Source organism: Protopterus annectens, chromosome 2.part1, assembly GCF_019279795.1.
Source record: "Protopterus annectens isolate FY-2018-M chromosome 2.part1, PAN1.0, whole genome shotgun sequence".
Taxonomy (NCBI): domain Eukaryota; kingdom Metazoa; phylum Chordata; order Ceratodontiformes; family Protopteridae; genus Protopterus; species Protopterus annectens.
Window position 1 is genome coordinate 1,965,541,225 of NC_056729.1, and position 21,909 is coordinate 1,965,563,133.

General features: G+C 42.0%; 1 protein-coding gene across 1 annotated transcript in view; it reads right to left on the bottom strand.

The window, feature by feature from the left end:
* The window catches only part of LOC122795075 (G2/mitotic-specific cyclin-B1-like), an 81,866-nt gene extending 77,367 nt beyond the window's left edge, over positions 1-4,499 (bottom strand). The window contains exon 1 of the mRNA XM_044063649.1: positions 4,167-4,499. Within this exon, the coding sequence (XP_043919584.1) occupies positions 4,167-4,499 (333 nt within the window). The remainder of the gene's footprint in view (positions 1-4,166) is intronic.
* Positions 4,500-21,909: the final 17,410 nt, after the last annotated feature.

Below are 21,909 nucleotides of genomic sequence, written 5' to 3' on the forward strand. Positions count from 1 at the left end.
AGGTGGGGTGCCAGTTCGTTCTGTAGTTCATGTAGAACGCAGCCTGGGATGTTGTCTGGTCCCATGGATGCTGTGTTCTTGGCTTTGGAGAGTGTGGTTTTAACCTGTGCAGCCGTGATTACAGGAACTTTTCATTCTTCCAGTATAGAGATGGGCTCTTTAGGGGGTGAGAGGTGGGTAAAGTTAGCACTGAGCCTATCTGCCAGGATGTTGGCTATATCAGTTGGGGTCTGTATATTTAGTGCCATTGTGCTGTAACTCAGAGCAGATCTGAGTGTTGCCATTGAGATTCCTGATATAGCTATAGAATGCTTTGTGGTTGTCTTTAGAATCAGTGGCGATTTTGTTTTCATAACTAGCTTTGGAGGATTTTATCAGGGATCACAGCTTCTTACTGAGACTGACCAGGGAGCTCCTCCACTCATAGGATTTTACTCTCTTTTACAACAGTTTCTTCCTGCTGTTGTACAGTTTGTTTATGGCAGGGGACCACCAGATTGGCATCCTTTTTTTGGAGTACAGCGTCTTGGTTCTGTTTGGGTAAGCACAATCCATGCACTCATGTAAGTGCTTATAAAGTGCAATTGTGTAGGATTCAGTAGTAGTAACTGTATTGTCCATCTGCATGGGTGTCATGAAGTTCACCACTTCTGTCTTAAGAAGCATGAAGTTGGCTTTGGAGACATTTTTACCATGGTTTCCTTAATGGGGGATGGGGGCAGGATGTGGATATCTAGGGTAATTAACTTATGGTCGGATTGGACCAATGAGGCGTTGACTTCAGGTGTGGAACACTGGTCACTCATGTTGGTAATGACTAGATCTAGGATATTGTTGCCCCTGGTGGGGGTGTGGATAAGTTGATCCAGGGCATTGGAGTTTATGAATTCCAGAAAGCGTTGAGTGAAGGAGTTGGTACATGAGTAGTTTTTCCAGTTAATGGTGGGGTAGTTGAAATCGCCCATTATTAGGGTGTTTGGTTGAACCCTAATATTTTCCAGTACATCAAGAAAAGAGGAGTGGGAATCCTGGGGCATGGTGGGGGATCTGTAGCAAACTACAATTTGGATTGCAGTTTTGCCCAGAGTTAGTTGCACTTGGATAACCTCGGCTGCATTATGCTGAGCAACTAGCCTGGAGGTGTGGATATCCTTAATGAAAATGGACACACCTCCGCCATTGGTGTTCCGGTCCAGGTTACATGGCCGAAAAGTGTGGTATGAGTTATAGCCTGGTAGTGCAGGGGTGCTCTCTGGAGCCTTGAACCAGGTCTCAGTCACTGCACAGATATCAATGTTCTCCATTTTAAGGAGTGCCTCGAGTGATTGCATTTTGAGATTTAGACTTCTAGCATTGAGTAGCATCACCCTCCATTTTTGCTTGCCTGTTCCTGTTACAGTGGTGAATTTGTCATTTGAACCTTGCCTAAAAAAACCACTATAGGGGCGGCAAGAGCCTTAGCCAGTATCCGGAATCCCAGGGGTTACAGGTGCACGCCATCTCTGGCAAAGCATTGTGGTCTATCGACCATGTCATCCCAGGCAGACAGAGACTGGATCGCTTTAGAATGGCACCAGAAGCTTAGCCAATTGTTGAAGTCAATCATTTTGTCCTTGTACTGTGACATCATTCTGGTTGATGGCAGAATGCGAATCAGGGCTAGGGTCATACCTGCCTGGGCTACAAGATCGGAGAGCTCTTCCATGTCTCCTTTCATGTAGTTCAGGGATGTACGTCTCAGGTCGTTCACACCAACATGGACAATGACAGAGTCATATTTGTACTTGTTGTGGAGTGACCTGAGTGTGTGTGTTATGTGGCAGATCCTGGCACCCAACAGGCAGCTGACAGTAACCTTCTCCTTGTTTAGCCTGATGAGTGGGACATCATTGTGCCTCACTATAGAGTCACCTATGACTAGTGTGTTGGGTACGTTGTTTTGCCTTATTGGCTGTGGTTGAGTGGCACACTGAGTCTGTGGGCTATGTGTCATTTGGGTTGTGTTGGGGGGGTGGAGGTTGCTTTCATTTCTGCTTTGGAGGTCTCTGTTGCTTGAGCAGATTATTATTGAGAGCCTCCACAAATGTTTTTGTGTTTCTATGTGTGGATTTTGGTGGTGTAGATTTAGGGAGACCATGTAATGAGTGTGGTGTGGTGTAAGTGTTTACCTTCTCCTCTTGACTGTCAAGTTCAGTCTTGATTGGAGAGTGCTTTACCTCCAGTTTGGCTAGATAAATGCATCTCTCACAGGTTGTTGTGTTGGGTGGTAGGAGGAGAGGGTTGTCTGTGTACATGAGGCAATTTCTACATTGCCCCAAGATGCCCAGATTCATCAGATAGACAGGAGAGAACACTGGGAGCTGACCAATGGACATGCCTGAATAAAAAAATATTTTCCTCTAGATAAGTGAGGAAAGTGAGTACAAGAGCTGTTTTTCTCTAAGCAAGTGAGGAAATTAAGTACCAAAACTGTTTTCCTCTAGGTAATGAGGAAGGTTGAGTGCTGTAGTACTTAGTAGGTTTTTTGTGCTTACAAGTTCTGAACAAGGGCTGATCACGAATAAGCAATTTCAAGTGCTAAAACTAAGAATCTGTATCTGGACTAAACTAGTTACAGGAAAGGGGGGAAACAAGTGCAAATGCGGGCTTTTAAATAAGAAAGTTGAGAGAGATGGAAAAACTGCCCAGACGGCCAATAACTACAATATCTGGGCCAGAACCACTCCTTATGTGGTAGATAGGTTACCTAATGCTTACAACTCCCACTGATAAGCTACAAGGCTTCCCTCCAACACAGAAAGCTTGGGGGGGGGGGTCTCAGAAGCTTACATACAGTCCTGGATACAGCAAATCTGAATCAGGACTACACTAGTTACAGGAAAGGTATTTTTATATATATATATATATATATATATATATATATATATATATATATATACAGAAAAGTAGCTAAAACAGCAGTGAAAACAATTCAAATGCAGTGCAAGCTAGCACACTTGAGTATGTAGCAATGTTAGACCAAACAGTTTAAAAAATGCAATTAAATTAAAAATGACTAAAAACAAGTGCAGAAGGAGTCTATTAGGTAGAATGAGGTAAAGGGATGGGACTGGGGGGAGTGTCCCAGATCAAATCTACAGTGGAGGCAGGCAACTGCAAATTTACAACAACACAGGAATAGGGAGAGTGGGTATGGGAAAGCCAGTACCTTCAGCAGAGATCTGAAAAACTATACACTGAAGCAAAAATAACAGTACACAACTCTGAAGTCAGCCAGCAATGATATAAAATTAGTCAAACAACAATTACCTAGTACACAACTCTGAAGTGCCAGAAAATATATATATATATATATATATATATATATATATATATATATATATATATATATATATATATATATATATATATATATATTTCTGCAGAATTCACATTTTCAGTCTTAGAAAGGGTCACAAAACCCAAACTATTGCATTAACTCTTACAATTTAGATGTGACGTAGGAGTACCATAGTTATCACTGCTGTTTCAAATTTATTGGTTCTTTATTGCCCCCTCTACAGTCTGGCAGGTCCTTCCAGTACCTAACAGGATCTTCTGTTTCCACCCACATTCTAAAGCTATTCTGACAGGAGAAATGTCAATCCTGCAAATCATCCACTGGTATAATATGCATTACTGGCAGATTTAGCTAAAGCCCTTGAGTGGTTCTAATAACTTGTCGAACTCAACAAAATGGCCTTAACCACAAAATACTCAGAGTTAAATAATAATTCTTTAAGAGCAGGAATGAAAGACGACTTCTGAGATCCACAGCAAGTAGATACTGAGGCACCTCAATGATCTGTACTAGGACTGCTCCTTTTAAGCAAATTAAACTCAACATGTTCTAGTTCACTGATTTTATGACTCATGCCTAATTCACTATTCTCCCCTCAAGTCATTAAAACCTAAACTTCAAAACTCATTTCTATCCCAGTCACATTGACACGACTTTTGTCCTTATTACAGTATAGCATCAAAGCCTTCTTTTGGGTTCCCAATAATAGACTCGCTACCATTGCTTATTAAGATGCCAGCTTCTTATCAACTGGAAGCTAGGATTACGTTTACTGTTGAAACAGATTTAAATACAAACACTATCAATAATATTAGTTCTGACTTACCCCTGCAGTAGACTGCTCCCTTCTCTGATGTTGCTGCTCTTCCGGATGTGTCTGTTGACTTTGTTCTTGCAGCTGCTCTTGTTGTTGAAGTGTTATCTGCTGTTCTTGATGCTTCTGCAGCCTCCGCTCTGGTGGCTGCTCTTCTTGATGTTGCTGTTGCATCAGCTGCAGAATTTGCACTTTTTGTTTCTTTTTTGGCATCTGTGACTGCTGTTGCTCTTGAAACTGCTTCACCCTTCGCAGCCGCTGTTGCATCTCCAAAGCAGCTTCTCTTCTTGATGATGCTGATACTGTCACTGTGGTTCTGACTTTAACTGATAACTCTTTTGCCATCTCTGCACCAGCTTTTCTTTTTGATGACCAAGTTGCCACTGCATGGATGGCTGCCCTTTTTGATATCACTGTTGTAGCTCCTGAACTAGCTTCTGGTCTTGATATCTCCATGGTAGTAGTTCTTCTTGATTCCACGGTTACTGTTGCCATGGTATTTGCACTTGATGATGCTGTTGTCACCCCTATGGCAGATGATTTCCTTGATTCCTCTGTTGCCATCACACCAGTGGCTGTCCTTGATTTCATTGTTTTCTCATGTATGGTCATTAGTCTCCTTGATGTCATTGTTGCACCAGCTACAGTGGCTACTTTTTCTGATGCCTCTCTTGCCTTCATCATGGCAGTTTCTCTTTTTGATCCCACTGTTGTTGTCCCTATTCTAGATGCTTTTCTTGATGCCACTGGTGCACCACAGACAGAGGCTGCTTTCCCTGATGCCTTTGCTGACTTTGTTGTGACAGTTGTTTTCCCTGGTGCCACTGTTGCATTGGTGGCTGTTCTTATTGATATCACTTTTGTATCATCTGCATTAGCATCTTTTATTGATGCCCGTGTTGCTTTCATTATGGCAGCTGTTTTTCTTGATGCTGCTGTTGCTATCTCCACGGCAGGGGCTTTTCTTGATACTACTGTTGCATTGCCTGCAGTGGCTGTTTTCCCTGATGCCTTTTCTTTTGTATTTCCTGTAGTGGCTGCTCTCCCTGTTGTCTGTTTTTCCTTTGCTGTGGCAGCTGTTTTTCTTGCTGTCACTGTTGCTTTCTCCATAGCACCTTTTCTTCTTGGTGCCACTGTTGCTGTCACAGTGGTGGCTGCTCTTCTTGATATCACTGCTGTATCACATACAATGGTTGCTTTTCTTGATACCTCTGTTGCTTTCTTCATGGCAGCTGCTCTTTTTGATGCCAGTATTGATGTTTCAATGGTGGTTGCTTTTCTTGATGCCACTGCTGCTGTTTCCATGGTACCTGCTTTTTGTGATGTCACTCTTGCAGCTGCAGTGGTGGTTGCTGTACTTGATATTATTTTTCTGTCACATGCAATGGCTTCTCTTCTTGAAGCTTCTGTTGCCTTCATTGCAGCAGCTGTTCTTTTTGATGTCACTGTTGCTGATTCCATTGTTGTTGTTTTTCTCAATGCCACTGCTGTACCACCTGCAGTGGTTGATTTTTCTGATGCTTTTGTTGCCTTTATTATAGCAGATGCTTTTCTTGAGGTCATTGTTGCTGGGACCATGGTAGCTGCTGTTCTTGATGCTGTGGTTGCCTTTGTCGTGCCACGTGTTCTTCTTAACTGCACTGTTGCTGTCGCTGTAGTTGTGGATACTGCTGTCGTCATTGTGGCAGATGCTCTCTCTGATGCCACAGTTGCTGTGGCATCAGGGACTGCTGTTCTCGATGATACCCCTCTTGCTGTATCCATGGTGTCTGCTGTTCTTGATGCCACTGTTGCCTTTGTTTTCACAGGCACTCTTCTTGATGCTGCTGTTGCTGTCACTGTGGTGGCTGTTCTTCTTGCCATTGCTATTCCTGTCTCTGGAGCAACTGTTCTTCTTGATACCACTGCTATCATCATAGTAGTGGCTGTTGTTTTTGATGCATTGGTTGTCTTAGCTCTGATGGCTGGTCTTTTTGGCACCTGTGGGTCAAAACAAAGAAGAATCATGAATGATCCAATCAGCATAGCTATGGGATACTGAACCACGAATCTCTAATTTCAAGTTTGAATGCTGATTAAAGGTCTCAAAGCAGGAATGAGTCAGCCTCTTAAAGGACAGCTCCACCACAGTGTACAGAGTAACTTATCACAACATTCTTTTCCTTCCCTTTAATTTTACCCAGAGTGTTACATACAAATAAAAACACACTGATTTCTGATTCAGACTACTCTAGATGCCCACTGAGCTTTTTGAAATCTCATGTTACTTCCTTCTTGCACTTGCTACATCTGTAACATCATAGAGGCTTGGAAGGGTAGCCACACCTAGAGCTGCACCATACCTCTAAACCTTTTTTCACCAAAGAGTATGACAAACTGTGACAAGAAGGTAGAATGTACAACAAGTGAAGAAACCCAAAAATGAAATGTAAAACAAAACAGAGTCAAATATACTAAAGGTACAGCATTTGTGCTATGTAAAACTACAAAAATTAACTTTACACTTTAAAAATATCAGTAGGAAGTGCGTAAAACACATTTTTCTACAGTACAGAAGATAAAATGAATGACAACACCTCATTTTGTGATAGCTGAGAGGGTATATTTGCAACTTATACACCAATTAGGAAGATTAGTGATTATAGTTATATGCTAAATAAATCTTAGACAAAAGTCCTGACTACAAGTCAGTCTTTGTATGTTATCAGTCATTTATAACCAGCTTGACAGTTTTAGATTTCAGATAGAAAATGAGGCTTGGTATGAGTAAAAGCACTAAAAACTACTCTTTCAAGTTTAACATTCAAATTCAGCTTCAAATGCTATTTAAGGGATTGGCCACTACCAAAAATCAAATGATACCACTGCAAAGGCAAACCTGCCACTCTTGGCAGAAGCAGTAAAAAATAAATAAATAAAAATGTTGCCACTCCCAAGATGGTGGAGTTATATCACTCCAGTAAATGATCTCACTACAGTGTGCCATTTTTATCTTTAAAATGTCGTGTACAAAAAATGGATTAACACAGAATGATAATTATTTATCAGGTTATTTTGAGGTGTAACAAATTAGAAAACCACTTGGTGATGCATGAGCGGTAGTACTGAAAACATCAAGCGATGATGAATTTTTTCAGTGTTTGTCTCCTTAAGTCTTTAAAGAACAGACAAAATCTGTTAAATATGCTAGAACGTTATGACAGCTAAAGACTTGGTAGCATGTTCACAGATATTTGTTTAGTGGAAAAGGTACCTGAGGATTTGGAAAGTGCAAACTGAAGCCTATTAAGAGAACCATTTGAGAAAGGCTCCAAACTTTCTTAACAGACAAATGTAGCACCCACTGTATTTCATTGCAGAAGTAATAGACTGTCGTTTTTAATTACACCACAAGACAGGAATATAAAAGACAATTTTGAAAGTGAAAGAAGAGACTGGAACACTAGCTGAAGGAGGGAAGACTGAAACAGGGAGCTGAAGGGAAAAAGGGCCTTGCAGCATGACTGGATTTTCTTTTCTAGTGCTTTGGAGACAGGGAAGTGAAGTAGCAGATTGTGTCTGTCTTTTGCTGAAATCCTGGATGATGGTATTTTGTGGAATCAGGAGAGAAGTCTGAAACCAGTAGTTCCATGCCTGCATATGATTCAGCAAGAAAGGAGTTCCTTTGGGCCTAGTATAGAGAAGACATAGATCATTACCAGAGTTCGGGCAGGTGATGTTTCTACTTTTCCCATCAGGGGAACCACGGTGCCTGGTCACTAGGATATTCTGGATGGAGTGGTGAGAGGCTTTGGCCATCATTTTATATTTTTATAAGATTGTGGATTTTCCCCCCTAAATGCTTTGTGGATTACAAATAACTGGGATCCACATGAGCTACAACTTGGGCCCCATCATGCCGACAGCAAGACTGTAAGTAGTCACTGGCCAGTAAACAGGGTATAATAGAGTGTTTCATAGTTGGTCCATTTAGAATTGATTAGAGGGGGTTGAGGGTGTTAGTACTGCTCAATGATATTGCATTTTCTCAGATCTACTTCATTTGCCCTAACTTCCGATTGACCGACACCCATTTGCCTGACCCCATTTGACCGAAATTTCATTTGACCGACAAGTATTATTGGCAAGTAAATGGGATATACCCCCTTCCCCACTGTAGTGCGACCATGGAGTTAGAATATATAGTTAGGGGGGTGTTGGGGGCACAGCTAAGCAATATTAAAGCAAAACTAAACAATATAATATGCCTTCCACACCCCCCTAACTAAATGAAATTTCGGTCATTTGGTGTCGGGCAAATGGGTGTCGGTCAATCAGAAGTTAGGGCAAATGAAGTAGACCCATTTTCTCATATTTGTATTGTTGCATTATAAATCTTCATTGTTCAATGACATTGCATTTTGCTCGTGTTAGTACTGCTGCCTTCAAGAATTTTGCTGCTCAATGACATTGCATTTTCTCATATCTGTATTGCTGTATTATAACTCTCTTATTGCCTAATGACATTGCATTTTTCTCCTGTGTTTTTATTGTTGCATTATAAAGCTTTACTGCTCATTGATATTGCCTTCTTTGTGCATGTTTGAATGTCAAGACCTTTTTCTGTTGAGTTCTGGGGAAGAGGGTGGATGTATGGTTTCATTGCATGCATATCTCACCTTGCCTTATTCTAATTGGTGCACTGTTGAAATAATTTGTTTGTGGATGTGCTATTGCCTTTTAAACTAGATGTGTCACTTAGAAAAAAAATCTGTCATTCTTGCCACCTTGGTGTGTTGGGCCTAATAGGGGTGTCACTGGAGTCAGGTAAAAAGGAACCCATATCTACTTCAGCTACACCTCCGGGTGCGCTACATTTGGGGGCTCGTCCGTGACTGCCTGTACTGCCTTGGACTCCACCCTATTCCCTGTATGTGTGGAAAACAAATCCAGCAGAAACATGAACCCAGAAGTAGCCGCTAAGTGGTGCAAACAGCACAATGCTCAGTCAGAGCACTGCTTAGTTCTGGTGTTGCCAGGAGTCACATGGACTGATATGCAAATGCATCAAGTCACAGGATCCCTACCAGTTGTAGGGAGTGGATTTTTATTAGACAGCACTATGGACCCTACTGAGCAGAGAACATTGGCTTATTAGAATGGAAAAGTCCTTTAGTGTATGAGCACATACCTTAAATTTCAGGTGAGAGTGCAGTCCGTGTGGTAATCCCTGAGAAGTGCACTACCTCAGCAACAAAGAAAATACCTGTGGAAGGATTTTCAAAGATAGCAAGACCCCTCAACCATTTGCTCTGAAATGATGAGAAAGCAGATGAAACAGATAAAGATATCCTTGTGAAAAAACCTAAGGGACTGAAAGGTTCTAAACAAAACATCAAGAGTCGTTGGGCTCCTGAGCATGAAGAGTCATTTGAACAGCTTAAATATTGCCTCACACATGCCCCTGTGCTGACATATTCTGACTCAACAAAGCCATACACTTTACATGTGGATTCTAGCAGGGATGGCTTAGGAGGGGTCCTTTAGCAGGAGTATGAGAAGAAGCTGAGACCTGTGGCATTTATCAGTCAGAGTTTATCCCCACAGAAAGAAACTACCCTGCACACAAGTTGGAATTCCTTGCCTTAAAGTGGGCGGTAGTGGACAAGCTGCATGACTATCTCTATGGGGCTGAATTTGAAGTGCAGACTGACAACAATCCTCTGATATATATCCAGACCACTGCAAAGCTAGATGCTACTGGCCACAGATGGATGGCAGCTCTATGCAACTATAATTTCAGTTTGAAATATCGCCCAGGACATGAAAATGGAGATGCTGATGGCCTGTCCAGAAGACCTCAGAGAGATGTACACCCCGACGATGAGTGGGTGGAAATTCCAGCACCAGGGGTGACAGCTGTGTGTCAGATTGCAACCTGCTATCAACACACGGAATGTTGGGCCCAGAAGTTGGGTCTGTCTGCAGCAAGCATACCCCAAGCTTACTGTAATCTGGTCATTTTACAGGCTTCATCACTACCAGCTTTGAGTAACAGTGACCTCAGGAGAGATCAAAGAGAAGACCCCTTAGGTCATCTGGTGGTAGCTGCTTTAGAGAAGAAACAATTTAATATGCTTCGTATGGATATTCATCCTCTGGCAATACTTTTGACCAAAGAATGGGACAGACTCCAGATACAGAATGGACTAGTGTATAGGAGATCTCCAAGTGCACTCGGCAGTGAAAAATGGCAATTGTTACTTCCTCAGAAGTATAGAGAAGTAGTACTCTGGTCATTGCATGATGAACATGGTCATCTTGGTTATGACAGAACTATGGGTCTGGTACGAGATAGGTTCTACTGGCCATGCATGAAGCAAGATGTTGAGGATTATTGTCATACATGTCTTCGATCCATTAGACAGGTTCTACTGGCCATGCATGAATCAAGATGTTGAGGATTATTGTCATACATGTCTTCGTTCCATTAGACAGGTTCTACTGGCCATGCATGAAGCAAGATGTTGAGGATTATTGCCGTACATGTCTTCATTCCATTAGACAGGTTCTACTGGCCATGCATGAAGCAAGATGTTGAGGATTATTGTCATACATGTCTTCGTTCCATTAGACAGGTTCTACTGGCCATGCATGAAGCAAGATGTTGAGGATTATTGTTGTACTTGTCTTTGTTGCATTCAGAGAAAGACTTTGCTGACCAGAGCTGCCTCATTGGGTCAAATGGAAAGTAGTGGATGCATGGAACTGGTCTGTACACATTTTCTGTGCATTGAATCAGATGAAGGTGGGATCAGTAATGTGCTGGTGGTGACAGACCACTATACCAGATATGCTCAAGCATTTCCCACTCACGATCAGAAAGCTATTACAGTGGCGCAATTACTAGTTGAGAAGTTCTTTGTACACTATGGCCTGCCAAAAAGGATACACTCTGATCAAGGACATGATTTTGAGAGCAAGCGTGTCCATGAACTACTCACTCTGTTGAGAGTCCAAAAATAAATGCACCACTCCTTATCATCCTCAAGGGGATCCTCAGCCTGAGTGTTTCAACAGATCTTTACTAGACATGTTGAGGACACTATCTGCTGAGAAGAAGGGTCAATGGAGTAGACATGTAGCCACAGTGGTGCACGCTTACAACAGTACTAAAAATGATGCTACAGGATTCTCGCCTTACTTCCTAATGTTTGGAAGAGAAGCTTGTCTTCCTGTTGACGTCACCTTTGGAGTCACTGCTGATTATACACCAGTGCGATCTCATGGCAGTTATGTGGAGAGACTCAAAGAACCTCAGACAGGCTTATGAGCTTGCTGTAAAATCAACAGGACAAAGACATCAGCGAAACAAGGCTCACTAGGACAAAAAAGTAAAGATGCATGACTTGCAGCCAGGGGATAGAGTTCTTTTGAGAAATTTGGGACTACAAGGAAAGCATAAACTAGTTGACCACTGGGGATCTGAGATTTACATAATTTGTTCTCAGCTACCTAATATCCCTGTCTACCAAGTTTGCCCTGAGGGGAAAGAAGGACCCATTAAAACCTGGCACCGCAACAACTTAATGCCTTTGGAAAAATCAGTGAGACTCATGAATCCGGAACCCAGAATGGCTCAGTGGAAGCCTAACTCAAGGCGATCCAGAAGGATAAGCCAGAGAGGAACTATCCCCTCCAATGTTAAAGAGCCTATGCTCCCTCCTGCTGAAGGAGAGGAGGACAGTGATGATGACTGGGGTTTCAGTGAGTTTTTTTATGAGGCTGTTCAAGACCCCATGGGCTGTAATCTCAATGTAAATGCACCGGAATTCATTCCTTGTCATTTTGAGCAGCCCAGACCTAACAATAGACTAAGTAATGTTTCTGTGCCTCTTATAGAACCTAATACTGATGGAGGCTATGCAAACTTCAGAAAATAGTGCTGAGGACAGTCATGCCATTATGGAAAACGAAAATGAAGTCATACAAGAGGAGATCTTAGAAGTAGACAATATGCCTACTGAAGAACTGGACATTTAATGTGATGTGGGTGACAAACCTTCTGAGCAAAATTCCTTAGCTGTCTCTTCCGAACCAAAATTGCAGAGACTGATTCGGCCCCCACAGAGACTTACATATAACAGTTTGGGACATAGTACACTGGAACCTGTGACCACAGCTCATCGTAGAGTCTGCACCCATAATCCCTATGTCTCCTACTCCAGTGGTGACACCCCTTCCCAAGTTACACACAAAGCTGATTACCCTTGATGGGATGTACCTTTTGAATGCAAAAATATTGTTCAGTTGATGGTGCATTAGTGCTTGAAAATATTTTGCTGCTAATCTACCTTTGACTTGGGGGGACCCAAGATTTTCAAGTGGGGGGAGAGTGTAGCTCCCACTGTATTTCATTGTAGAAGTAATAGGCTGTAGTTTTTCAATACACCACAAGGTGGAGATCTTTTCAGGAATATAAAAGACAATTTCAAAAGTGAAAGAAGAGACTAGAACACTAGATGAAGGAGGGAAGACTGAAACAGGGAACTGAGGGGAAAAATGGCCTTGCAACATTACTGGATTTTCTTTTCTAGTTCTTTGGGGACAGGGAAGTGAAGCAGCAGATTGTGTCTGTCTTTTGCTGAAATCCTGGATGATGGTATTTTGTGGAATCAGGAGAAAAGTCTGAAACCAGTAGTTCCATGCCTGCATATGATTCAGCAAGAAAGGAATTCCTTTGGTCCTAGTACAGAGAAGCCATAGATGATTACCAGAGTTCTGGCAGGTGATTTTTCTACTTTTCCCATCAGAAGAACCATGGTGCCTGGTCACTAGGATATTCTGGATGGAGTGGTGAGAGGCTTTGGCCGTCATTTTATATTTCTATAAAATTGTGGATTTCTCCCCCCTAAATGCTTTGTGGATTACAAATAACTGGGATCCATATGAGCTACAACTTGGGCTCCATAATGCCGGCAGCAAGACTGTAAGTAGTCACTGGCCAGTGAACAGGGTATAATAGAGTGTTTCATAGTTGGTCTGTTTAGAATTGATCAGGGGAGTTGAGGGTGTTAGTACTGCTCAATGACATTGCATTTTCTCATATTTGTATTCTGAATTATAAATCTTCATTGTTCAATGACATTGTATTTTGCTCGTGTTAGTACTGCTGTCTTCAAGAATTTTGCTGCTCAGTGACATTGCATTTTCTCATATCTGTATTGCTGTATTATAACTTTTTTATTGCCTAATGACACTGCATTTTTCTCCAGTGTTTTTATTGCTTCATTATAAAGCTTTATTGCTCATTGATATTGCCTTCTTTGTGCATGTTTGAATGTCAAGACCTTTTTCTGTTGAGTTCTGGGGAAGAGGGTGGATGTATGGTTTCATTGCATGCATATATCACCTTGCCTTATTGCTAACTGGTGCACTGTTGAAATCATTTGTTTGTGGATGTGCTATTGCCTTTTAAACTAGATGTGTCTCCTAGAAAAAAAAATCTGTAATTCTTGCCACCTTGGTGTGTTGGGTCTAATAGGGGTGTCACCAGAGTCAGGTAGGAAGGAACTCATATCTACTTCAGCTACACCTGTTGGTGCGCTACACAAATAAACTGTACCTGGGATTCAATAAACTCTGTAGGCTCCTTACGAAGCCTACACAGAGTTTACATGTTTGCACGGTGGTGTGCAGCAAGCTGTACCCCACAATGCATATTAATGCTGCTCTGCTAAGCTAGGATTTTATGGTTGGTAAGGAAACCAGGTAAGTGAACAAATGTATGTAATATTGAGTCACATCAGTTCATAGATCATCCCAGTGATATGGCAGAAAGCCACTTATTTGATAAGGGAAAACATCTGGATATCTTGGAATATCTGGACAGCTGAAAGGTATGAATGTGAAGTATATGGTCCAAACACAGTGTACCTACACTGCAGACTTATTGTGATATCCCATTCCTGGCATTCTGTACTGAAGCTATGTTAATGATCTGTAACAGGATATGGACTGGCATGTAAAAAGATCACTCAGGGGAAGTGTGTGTATTGAATAGGGACACACAGATGCATTGTAGGAACAAACACAGGGAAAGAGGATAGGTGAAAATCCTTCATGTACAGCAGAAGAGGGCATTCATGTTTGTAGCAGCAACACCAATCACATATCTATATGGACTTTACAATCACCCAACCAATTGTCAAGGTTGCGCTTGAACAGGGTCATTGAGGAGCACTGCTTCACACACATCGGAAGCCTATTACAAAGGAGTGTAAATCGCTGGGGGATATATTGGTCTCCCCAGCATATTCTGTTTATGTCACAGGCTAGGTTGAGAACCCTGGGGCAGTTTATTCTCATCCTATTTGATTTTCAGATGTGCAGCATTTCCAGTAAGACAGGGTCTGAGACTGCTCTGTAGGCCATCCATAGGTCACCTCTCAGCAGCCTGTATGATACTAAGTACAGTGACAGCTCTGTCAGTCTTTCCATGTATGTCATGTTTGGAGGCCTTGGATTCTCCCAGGCACAAACCTTTGTCTTCTCCAATTGCTGCTGGTGTCTGGTGAGGTTCAGTCAGAAGGGAGCATTGTACTCAATTAACTGGTCTGATAAGGGTAGAGTACAGCAGAAGTGTGACCACCCTGGTCTTAGATGTGATGTCCATATGTATGCTGTACGCAATGCAGAATGTGCGTGTCACCACTACGGACACAGTGATGAAAGCATAGATTGCTATCAATGTGTTCCCAAGTCTTACAACACTGTGTTTGTGGTTAGAGGGGTACTATGTATATCATAATTAGCAGGGGTGCTTTATTGGCCAAGGGGGACAATGAGGCATTGCATGCTTTAAGGTGCAGTATGTCAGTTTAGCACCAATCATTTGTGTGTGTCAGCCCCTTCTGTAATATGTTACCATCACTGGGGACTCTATATCAGTGCTTCCAATTACCAGTCATCTGCATTCTTGGTAAACCATAGGCCATCTACTGTTCTCTGCACTTCAGGGAAGTAGTTTGCAAACAGTTGAGGGCCCAGCACAGACCCTTGTGGTATTCTAATGGTAAGTGGCTAGTGTTAGAGGTGCAGTCCCCAACTCTGAGAGTGTGTGTTCTGTCGATGAGCCAGTTGGCTATCCATCTACTACTGTGTGGCTTAATTCCAGCATGGGAGATTTTCATTATGAGACAAGAATGGAGGATAGTGTCAAAGGTCTTGAATAATTTAACATAGGTGGTATGTCCTGTTATCCATCATCAAGGTCTTTGCGGTCAGTATCAAAGAAGTCCACAAGGTTCAATAAGCAAGAACTACCCTTGAGAAAAACAAAATGGGTTGGGTCAATTGTGTTGAAAGTCACCTATATCCCTGTGAATAAGGTCCATGCCGATTCCTTCCCCAGCCTTGCGCATATGGTCCAATAGTTGTAGTTCTGCATGTTATTAGATTGATGTGCATTGCATATCAAACAACATATGATATTACATTTTCTAGAGTGGTTGATATATGTGTGTAAAAGTCTGAGACACCAGGGCTGCAGTGCTTGAGAGGTGGCAACACATGGCTGTATTGTAAATATGTGACATAGTGTGTAACAGGGCCTTCAGTTTGTAATTTTTCCATATGTAATGTCATGTCATAGACAAGAAATGGACAGTAAACAGCAATAATACATAATAATATTTATCTTTCCATAGAGGGGCAGGCAGCAGATTTGTGCGACTGTTAGCAAAGTGTATACACATGCGAGATACACATGTTTGCGCATAGCTAAGCACAGTGCTAAAGTCTGACAGTTAGTATTGAGTCTATAAAATACACCTGCTGCTTGACAGACTCTGTGGCAGCACTTGTTAATGCATTGATACATTCCTTTTTGGAGTCAGGTGGTACTGTGTTCGAATCAAGGTGTATCTAATACTTTGAAATACTTTTAATTACGGACTGATATTGCAAATGACATGAAATATTTATAGTAAATGTGTTGCTGTGTGTTGGCATAGCCCAGCAGTATTAAGCAGCATTGCACAGGGGTAGCCACAGCTGTTTGCCGCTGTTCACCATTGCTGCATGTTGGCATGCTATGTGCACCTCCGCGCAAACATGGAGCCCAAAAATTGAAGGGATCCATTGCTTTTGCAGAAACTTATGTGTGCTGTGTGTGATTCTATTTTTTGACCAGATTAAAGTGGTGAAATGGAGTAGATAGGAAAGTGATGAAATGGGGAGCAAGAAGTAGGAAGAACAAAAGGAAAGCAGGACAGGAATTTGCAGGAGGGAGGTAGGAAAGAACCATAGTTATCCATTTCTTTAACAGTGTAAACTGAACATATGTGCAAAATAGTAACTAAATTTGGACTGTCACATCCAGAAAGAGGAGTGACCATAATACATTCAAGATGTATAGCCAATTGGGCCAAATCAAGTGTGTCAAGAAGACTTCTATTTGAAATGGAAAGCTACGTATGGGATTATTTTTTTTTTTGCTTTCTGTTTTTTTGTGGGACAGTTGCCCATTTATTTTTTATTTCACTGAGAGAGGAAGTAGGGGAAGGCACATAGGTATGTTTGGGTCAGATAAGTTGGGTACGTGAGGAAGCAATTGCAGAGTCTCTACCGACTGGATTGTCATCACTGTCATCTCACTCTGCTGGTGGCTGGAGTGTTTGATGTATCCTCTTGCTCCTCCTAGTACTACACAAAATGAGGGAGAGCAGCCTCTCCAGCCAGTGTAGGCATGCAACAATAGTGTGGTGCACCACCCTAAGCACCATCCCTCACATCTCGATGCGGGTGATGAAATCACCACCTCCCCCACTGCTCCCGGTGGGTACCACTGGACCAGCCTTCGGGACAGGACTACCTGAGGGTGCAGGTAGTGCAGAGGCAGTGATGCCAGGTTGGCTCCTAGATGTGCTGGGCACAGGTGCTGAAGCTACTGGAGGTGGGGCAGGTGGATCCATTGGGGCTGGCCTACCCCACTGTGCTGTGGAGCATTTAGTGATGTGGTACACTTGGATGACATGGGCACATGTTGATGACATATAATAAAAATAAAACAAGACAATAAAAAAATAAATAAATAAATAAAATAAAGTAAAAATTATTTTTTACAATAACATAAAATAAAAGTAAAATAAAAATTTATCACAAATGAAAATATAAAATAAACAAAAATGATTTTAATAAACAATATAAAATAAGATAAAAAAAAGAGATAAGTGTTGGGGTGAGAGAAAAAAGAGAGATTAGTACCTTCATATGTGGCATACAATGCACTGATACAATTATTTAACTCTATCATCTTAACTTTTACATTTAAGTGTACACCTCCTAACAGATGCACACTATACTTAGCCCCATTAATAGATAATTATTTAAACAACTCTCTGCCCGACATTAGAGAATCCGTGGAATAACCACCACATTCTCGGGTTTCCCTGATACCTAATGAGTAAGTCTTAACATAATAAAAGAAACATTAAAACAGTAAAACCTACTCTCTGGCTGTAGCTCTATCCCAGCTTCAGAGTCCCAGTCAACTGATTATTTTTTTCTGGACAATCTCACCTTCTTGGCTCTATTCCCTCCCCCCCTTCCTCCACTCCTGTCCTATTCTTCCCACACTACCTTATCCCCTCCCCCAAAGGCTAACTTCCCCCAATCAATCGGTCCAGCGGCTAGGCAGCTCGTCTCGCTTCCCGGTAGGTGTAGCACTGTATATATTTAATGCTAAACTATTGGAACTCTTATTTTTTAATGATGTGAAACTGTTTCCATAATATCAATGCTGATTTAAGAGATATGCAGCATGTCTCACCATTAATTGCTTATAATACTTTTGCTTAGTAGTGTAAAGAATTTTTCATGTGCTCTTGGCCTCATTGCTTAGCGACTGCTGATGTTTAGCCATATACAACTGTTGTATGCATAAAAGTATCTGTTATTTTTTTCACTAGAAGCTGCATTTAATGCTAGTTTCTGCTAACTAGTTAATTGCATGGATCTATATATACTCTAAAATGCTCCATAAACTGCCAAGCTGCTGATATTAAGTGAATCATAGAATTACCTCTAGTTACTCAAGTCTGCATTTTTTTTGCCTAAACGAATTGCTATAATGTTATCTCATAAACTAACAATGCTCATTTCAGCAGCCTATCACTGTACTTGGTATAGCATTTAGCACTGTCCTCTCAACAGAACTGTTGCGTTTGCAATGTTGAACTCCTTGGGCTTACAAGGGGTAATGTTTTAAGCGTAGACCTACCTAAACATACTGCTGGTCTGCCTCCAAAGTTTCTACTTCTCTGTTTCACATTTCTCTCCCTCTACCTACACTCTGCTTTCTTTTCTTTCTTTTTCCTCCTCTACCTACAGTACACTCTAGTACTGCCCTCCCATTCTGAACTCCCCTCATTCTTGCCCTATCCTTCTACCTAATCCCTCTGTCTTTGCCCTTTAACTGCTGAACATTCTTTTTTCTCTTTCTCTGTTTTACAGCCTGTTCCCTCGGGTGCTCCCTCTACTCAAATAATTAACAGGGAATGCCTCCCTTCTAAGAGAAGACGTCCTTGGATTGCCTGCCCCCAGGCACTATCAGTGCTACCTAAAGAGTGGTTTACTTTTCCCTCCTTCAAGGAAGCCTCAGTGTATGTAGCTGTATTAAATAAATTCTAGCTAATAAATAAACTTGAGGAGCAATCTACCTTGGTGTGTGTAATAGCAGCCTACCGCAGTCTGTTGCCACTTATCCCCCCTTCCAGATTTACAAACTATTTCCCTGATCACTTCTATTAAACATCCAAGTATAACTTTAAACAAATGAGGAACTACGTTATAATTTTGGTGTACCATCTCCATTTCACCACTAGGTGGCAGCATACACCCATTGCAAAAAGACCTACAATATAACTTTTACCTAGCCCCACTAATATATAATTATTTAAATTTCTCTCTGCCCGACATTAGAGAATCCGTGGAATAACCATCACATTCTCAAGTTTCCCTGATACCTAATAAGTAAATCTTAACATAATAAAAGAAACATTAAAACAGTAAAACCTACTCTCTGCTCCCCTACCCTGCCCCCAAATCTCACCCACCCCCTCTGTCTGTACTTTCATACATCCCCAGACTCCTCCCCACCTCAATCAAATCCAATCACAATTATCCTCAGCCAAACTCCATCCACCTATTAAATCTCAAATTCCACACTCTACAGCCCCTCCTACAATGCTCTACTCATCAACTCTCACAATTACTCCACTAGCCCTTGTAATCCCTCTCGCCTGTTTGACCTATCTCACACAGTTTCCTAACCCTTACCATACCTCACTTACACATTCCACTGCATCATACCATCATCCTCATTCCCCCTCCTACTCATACATCTCACATGAACTCTTCAGATCCAACCCAACATATCTATTCAAACCTAAGCTACTCAACTCCCCACCTCCCTACACTCACCTCTTAAATTTCAACCAAAAAATCACTACTCTCACTTAGCCCATACTACCCTTCCCCACCATACTACCACACTCTACTCCTCCACCAAATCTCTCTCTCACTTGCTGGTGACATCCACCCTAACCCCGGACCCACCTTTAACATTAATGTCACCAAACCCTCCTCTCAACCCTCAAAACCTAACTCCATTCACCTCACTACACTTAATGCTCAAAGTCTTCGAAACAAAATCCCTAACCTCCATGCCTGGCTCTCCCATAACCACCCCGACATAACCTCCATTTCTGAAACCTGGCTCAAATCCTACATAAAAGATCACAAAATCCTACTACCAGGTTACCAAATCATTCGCACTGACCGAACCCACAAAAAAGGAGGTGGAGTTGCTATAATCTACCCCTCCTTTCATACCATAACTCCCTACACCAATAAAATTCCAACCTTTGCCAATGCTGAAATTACAATAGGCTTAAAAATAGCCACAAATCCATATGTATTGCAGTTCTCTATATTCCCCCGGTGATAACATCAAAACACTTGAGAACATCCTATCCTGGTTCTCCTCCCACATAAAAATTGAAACCTATATCCTTGATGATACCAACATCAACTGGACCACTATTAACTCTGATGTCCCTTCCCACACTATCAACATATACAATTTATCCCAACTAATTCATTCACCAACCAGACCAAATAAAGATGGTACCTCTAGAACCATCATTTACTGGATCCTAAGAACTCACCCATATCTAATCACCAAAGCCGGAATAATACCAGATCCTCTCAGTGATCACATACCTGCCTTCGCTGGCCGGCTCCCATCTCCTCTACCAAAACAATACCATTACATTCAAACCCACAGCTTCTCGACTTTTAATCCCCATACTTTCTCAGAATTCCTAAAGTGCTTTGACTGGTCCCCTCTAAAAACCCTCCCACTAGATGATGCCGTATCCTACTTTAACCACTCATTCCTGACCCTCGTCAACCAGCAAGCCCCCCCCCCCCCCGAGAACCAAACGCATCAAAACCAGTCCCTGACCATGATTATCTAAAGAAACTAAACTAGCCATACAACAAAGGGCAAAAAATGGAAACAGTATCAAAAACGTAAAACCCAAACTCCCTCCTAGAATTTAAGCAACTCTAAAACTCCACAAAAAAGCTTATAACTAAAGATCGCAAAGCTCACTAGTCCAAACTCCAGTCCTTGCACTCGACAAATCCAGTAAATTCTGGGACTCCATCTCATCAATTCTGCACCCTGGTAATAAAGAAAACCCCTGTCCTAATACCACCCTCTCCAACCTTGACGCAGTCTCCCAGTTCAACTCATTCTTCATAGATTGCATAGGCAAACTATCCACCTCCTTCTCACCCCCCTCCTCCAACCCCAGCTCCTCCCTACACAACCTCCACAACAATCATCTAACCCCCTCTGCACTCTTCTGCCTTGACTGGACAACATCCTAGGCTGCGTTTTACATGAACTTCAGAACGAACTGGCTCCCCACTTAAGCACCATGTTCAATAATAGCCTCGTATCAGGCTTTGTGCCCACTGAATGGCACACAGCAACAGTTATCCCACTCCACAAAGGGAGAGCCACCACTGATCCTGGGAACTATCGACCTATTAGCCTGATGAGCCTGGTCTGCAAGGCCATGAAACGTATCATCATGGAACTCATAAACAAAGACATTGGTAACCTCCAAACTCTAGATCCCACCCAGTTCGGGTTTGTGAAAGGCAGATCATGCCTCCTGAACCTGATTGACTTCTTTGAGGTAGTCACCAAAGCCGTAGATGAGGGTAAGGTTGTTCACACAGCCTATCTTGACCTCACCAAGGCTTTCAACACCATCCCCCATTCTGGAATTATAACTAAACTCACTAAACTAGGTATAAATCCCTATGTCACAAGATGGGTTGCCAACTGGCTCAGTGACAGAACCCACACTGTAAAGGTTGCAGACACCAAATCTGACCTCAAAGCAGTGGCAAGTGGAGTACCACAGGGTTCTGTCCTGGGACTTCTCCTGTTTGATATCTACTTCTCTGAAGTACAGGCTAACACAGAAGGTCTCTGGCTAATGAAGTTCGCAGATGACTGCAAACTAGGAGCCATAGTCAAGTCCCCAAATAATGTGGACATCCTACAGAAGGGCCTCACTGAGACAGATGCCTAGTGTCAGAGCCATGGCCTCAAGCTCAATGCCAAAAAGTGCAGTGTCATCCCATTTGGTAAAAACTCTGCACCCATGAACTACCACATAGGCAGCAATCTACT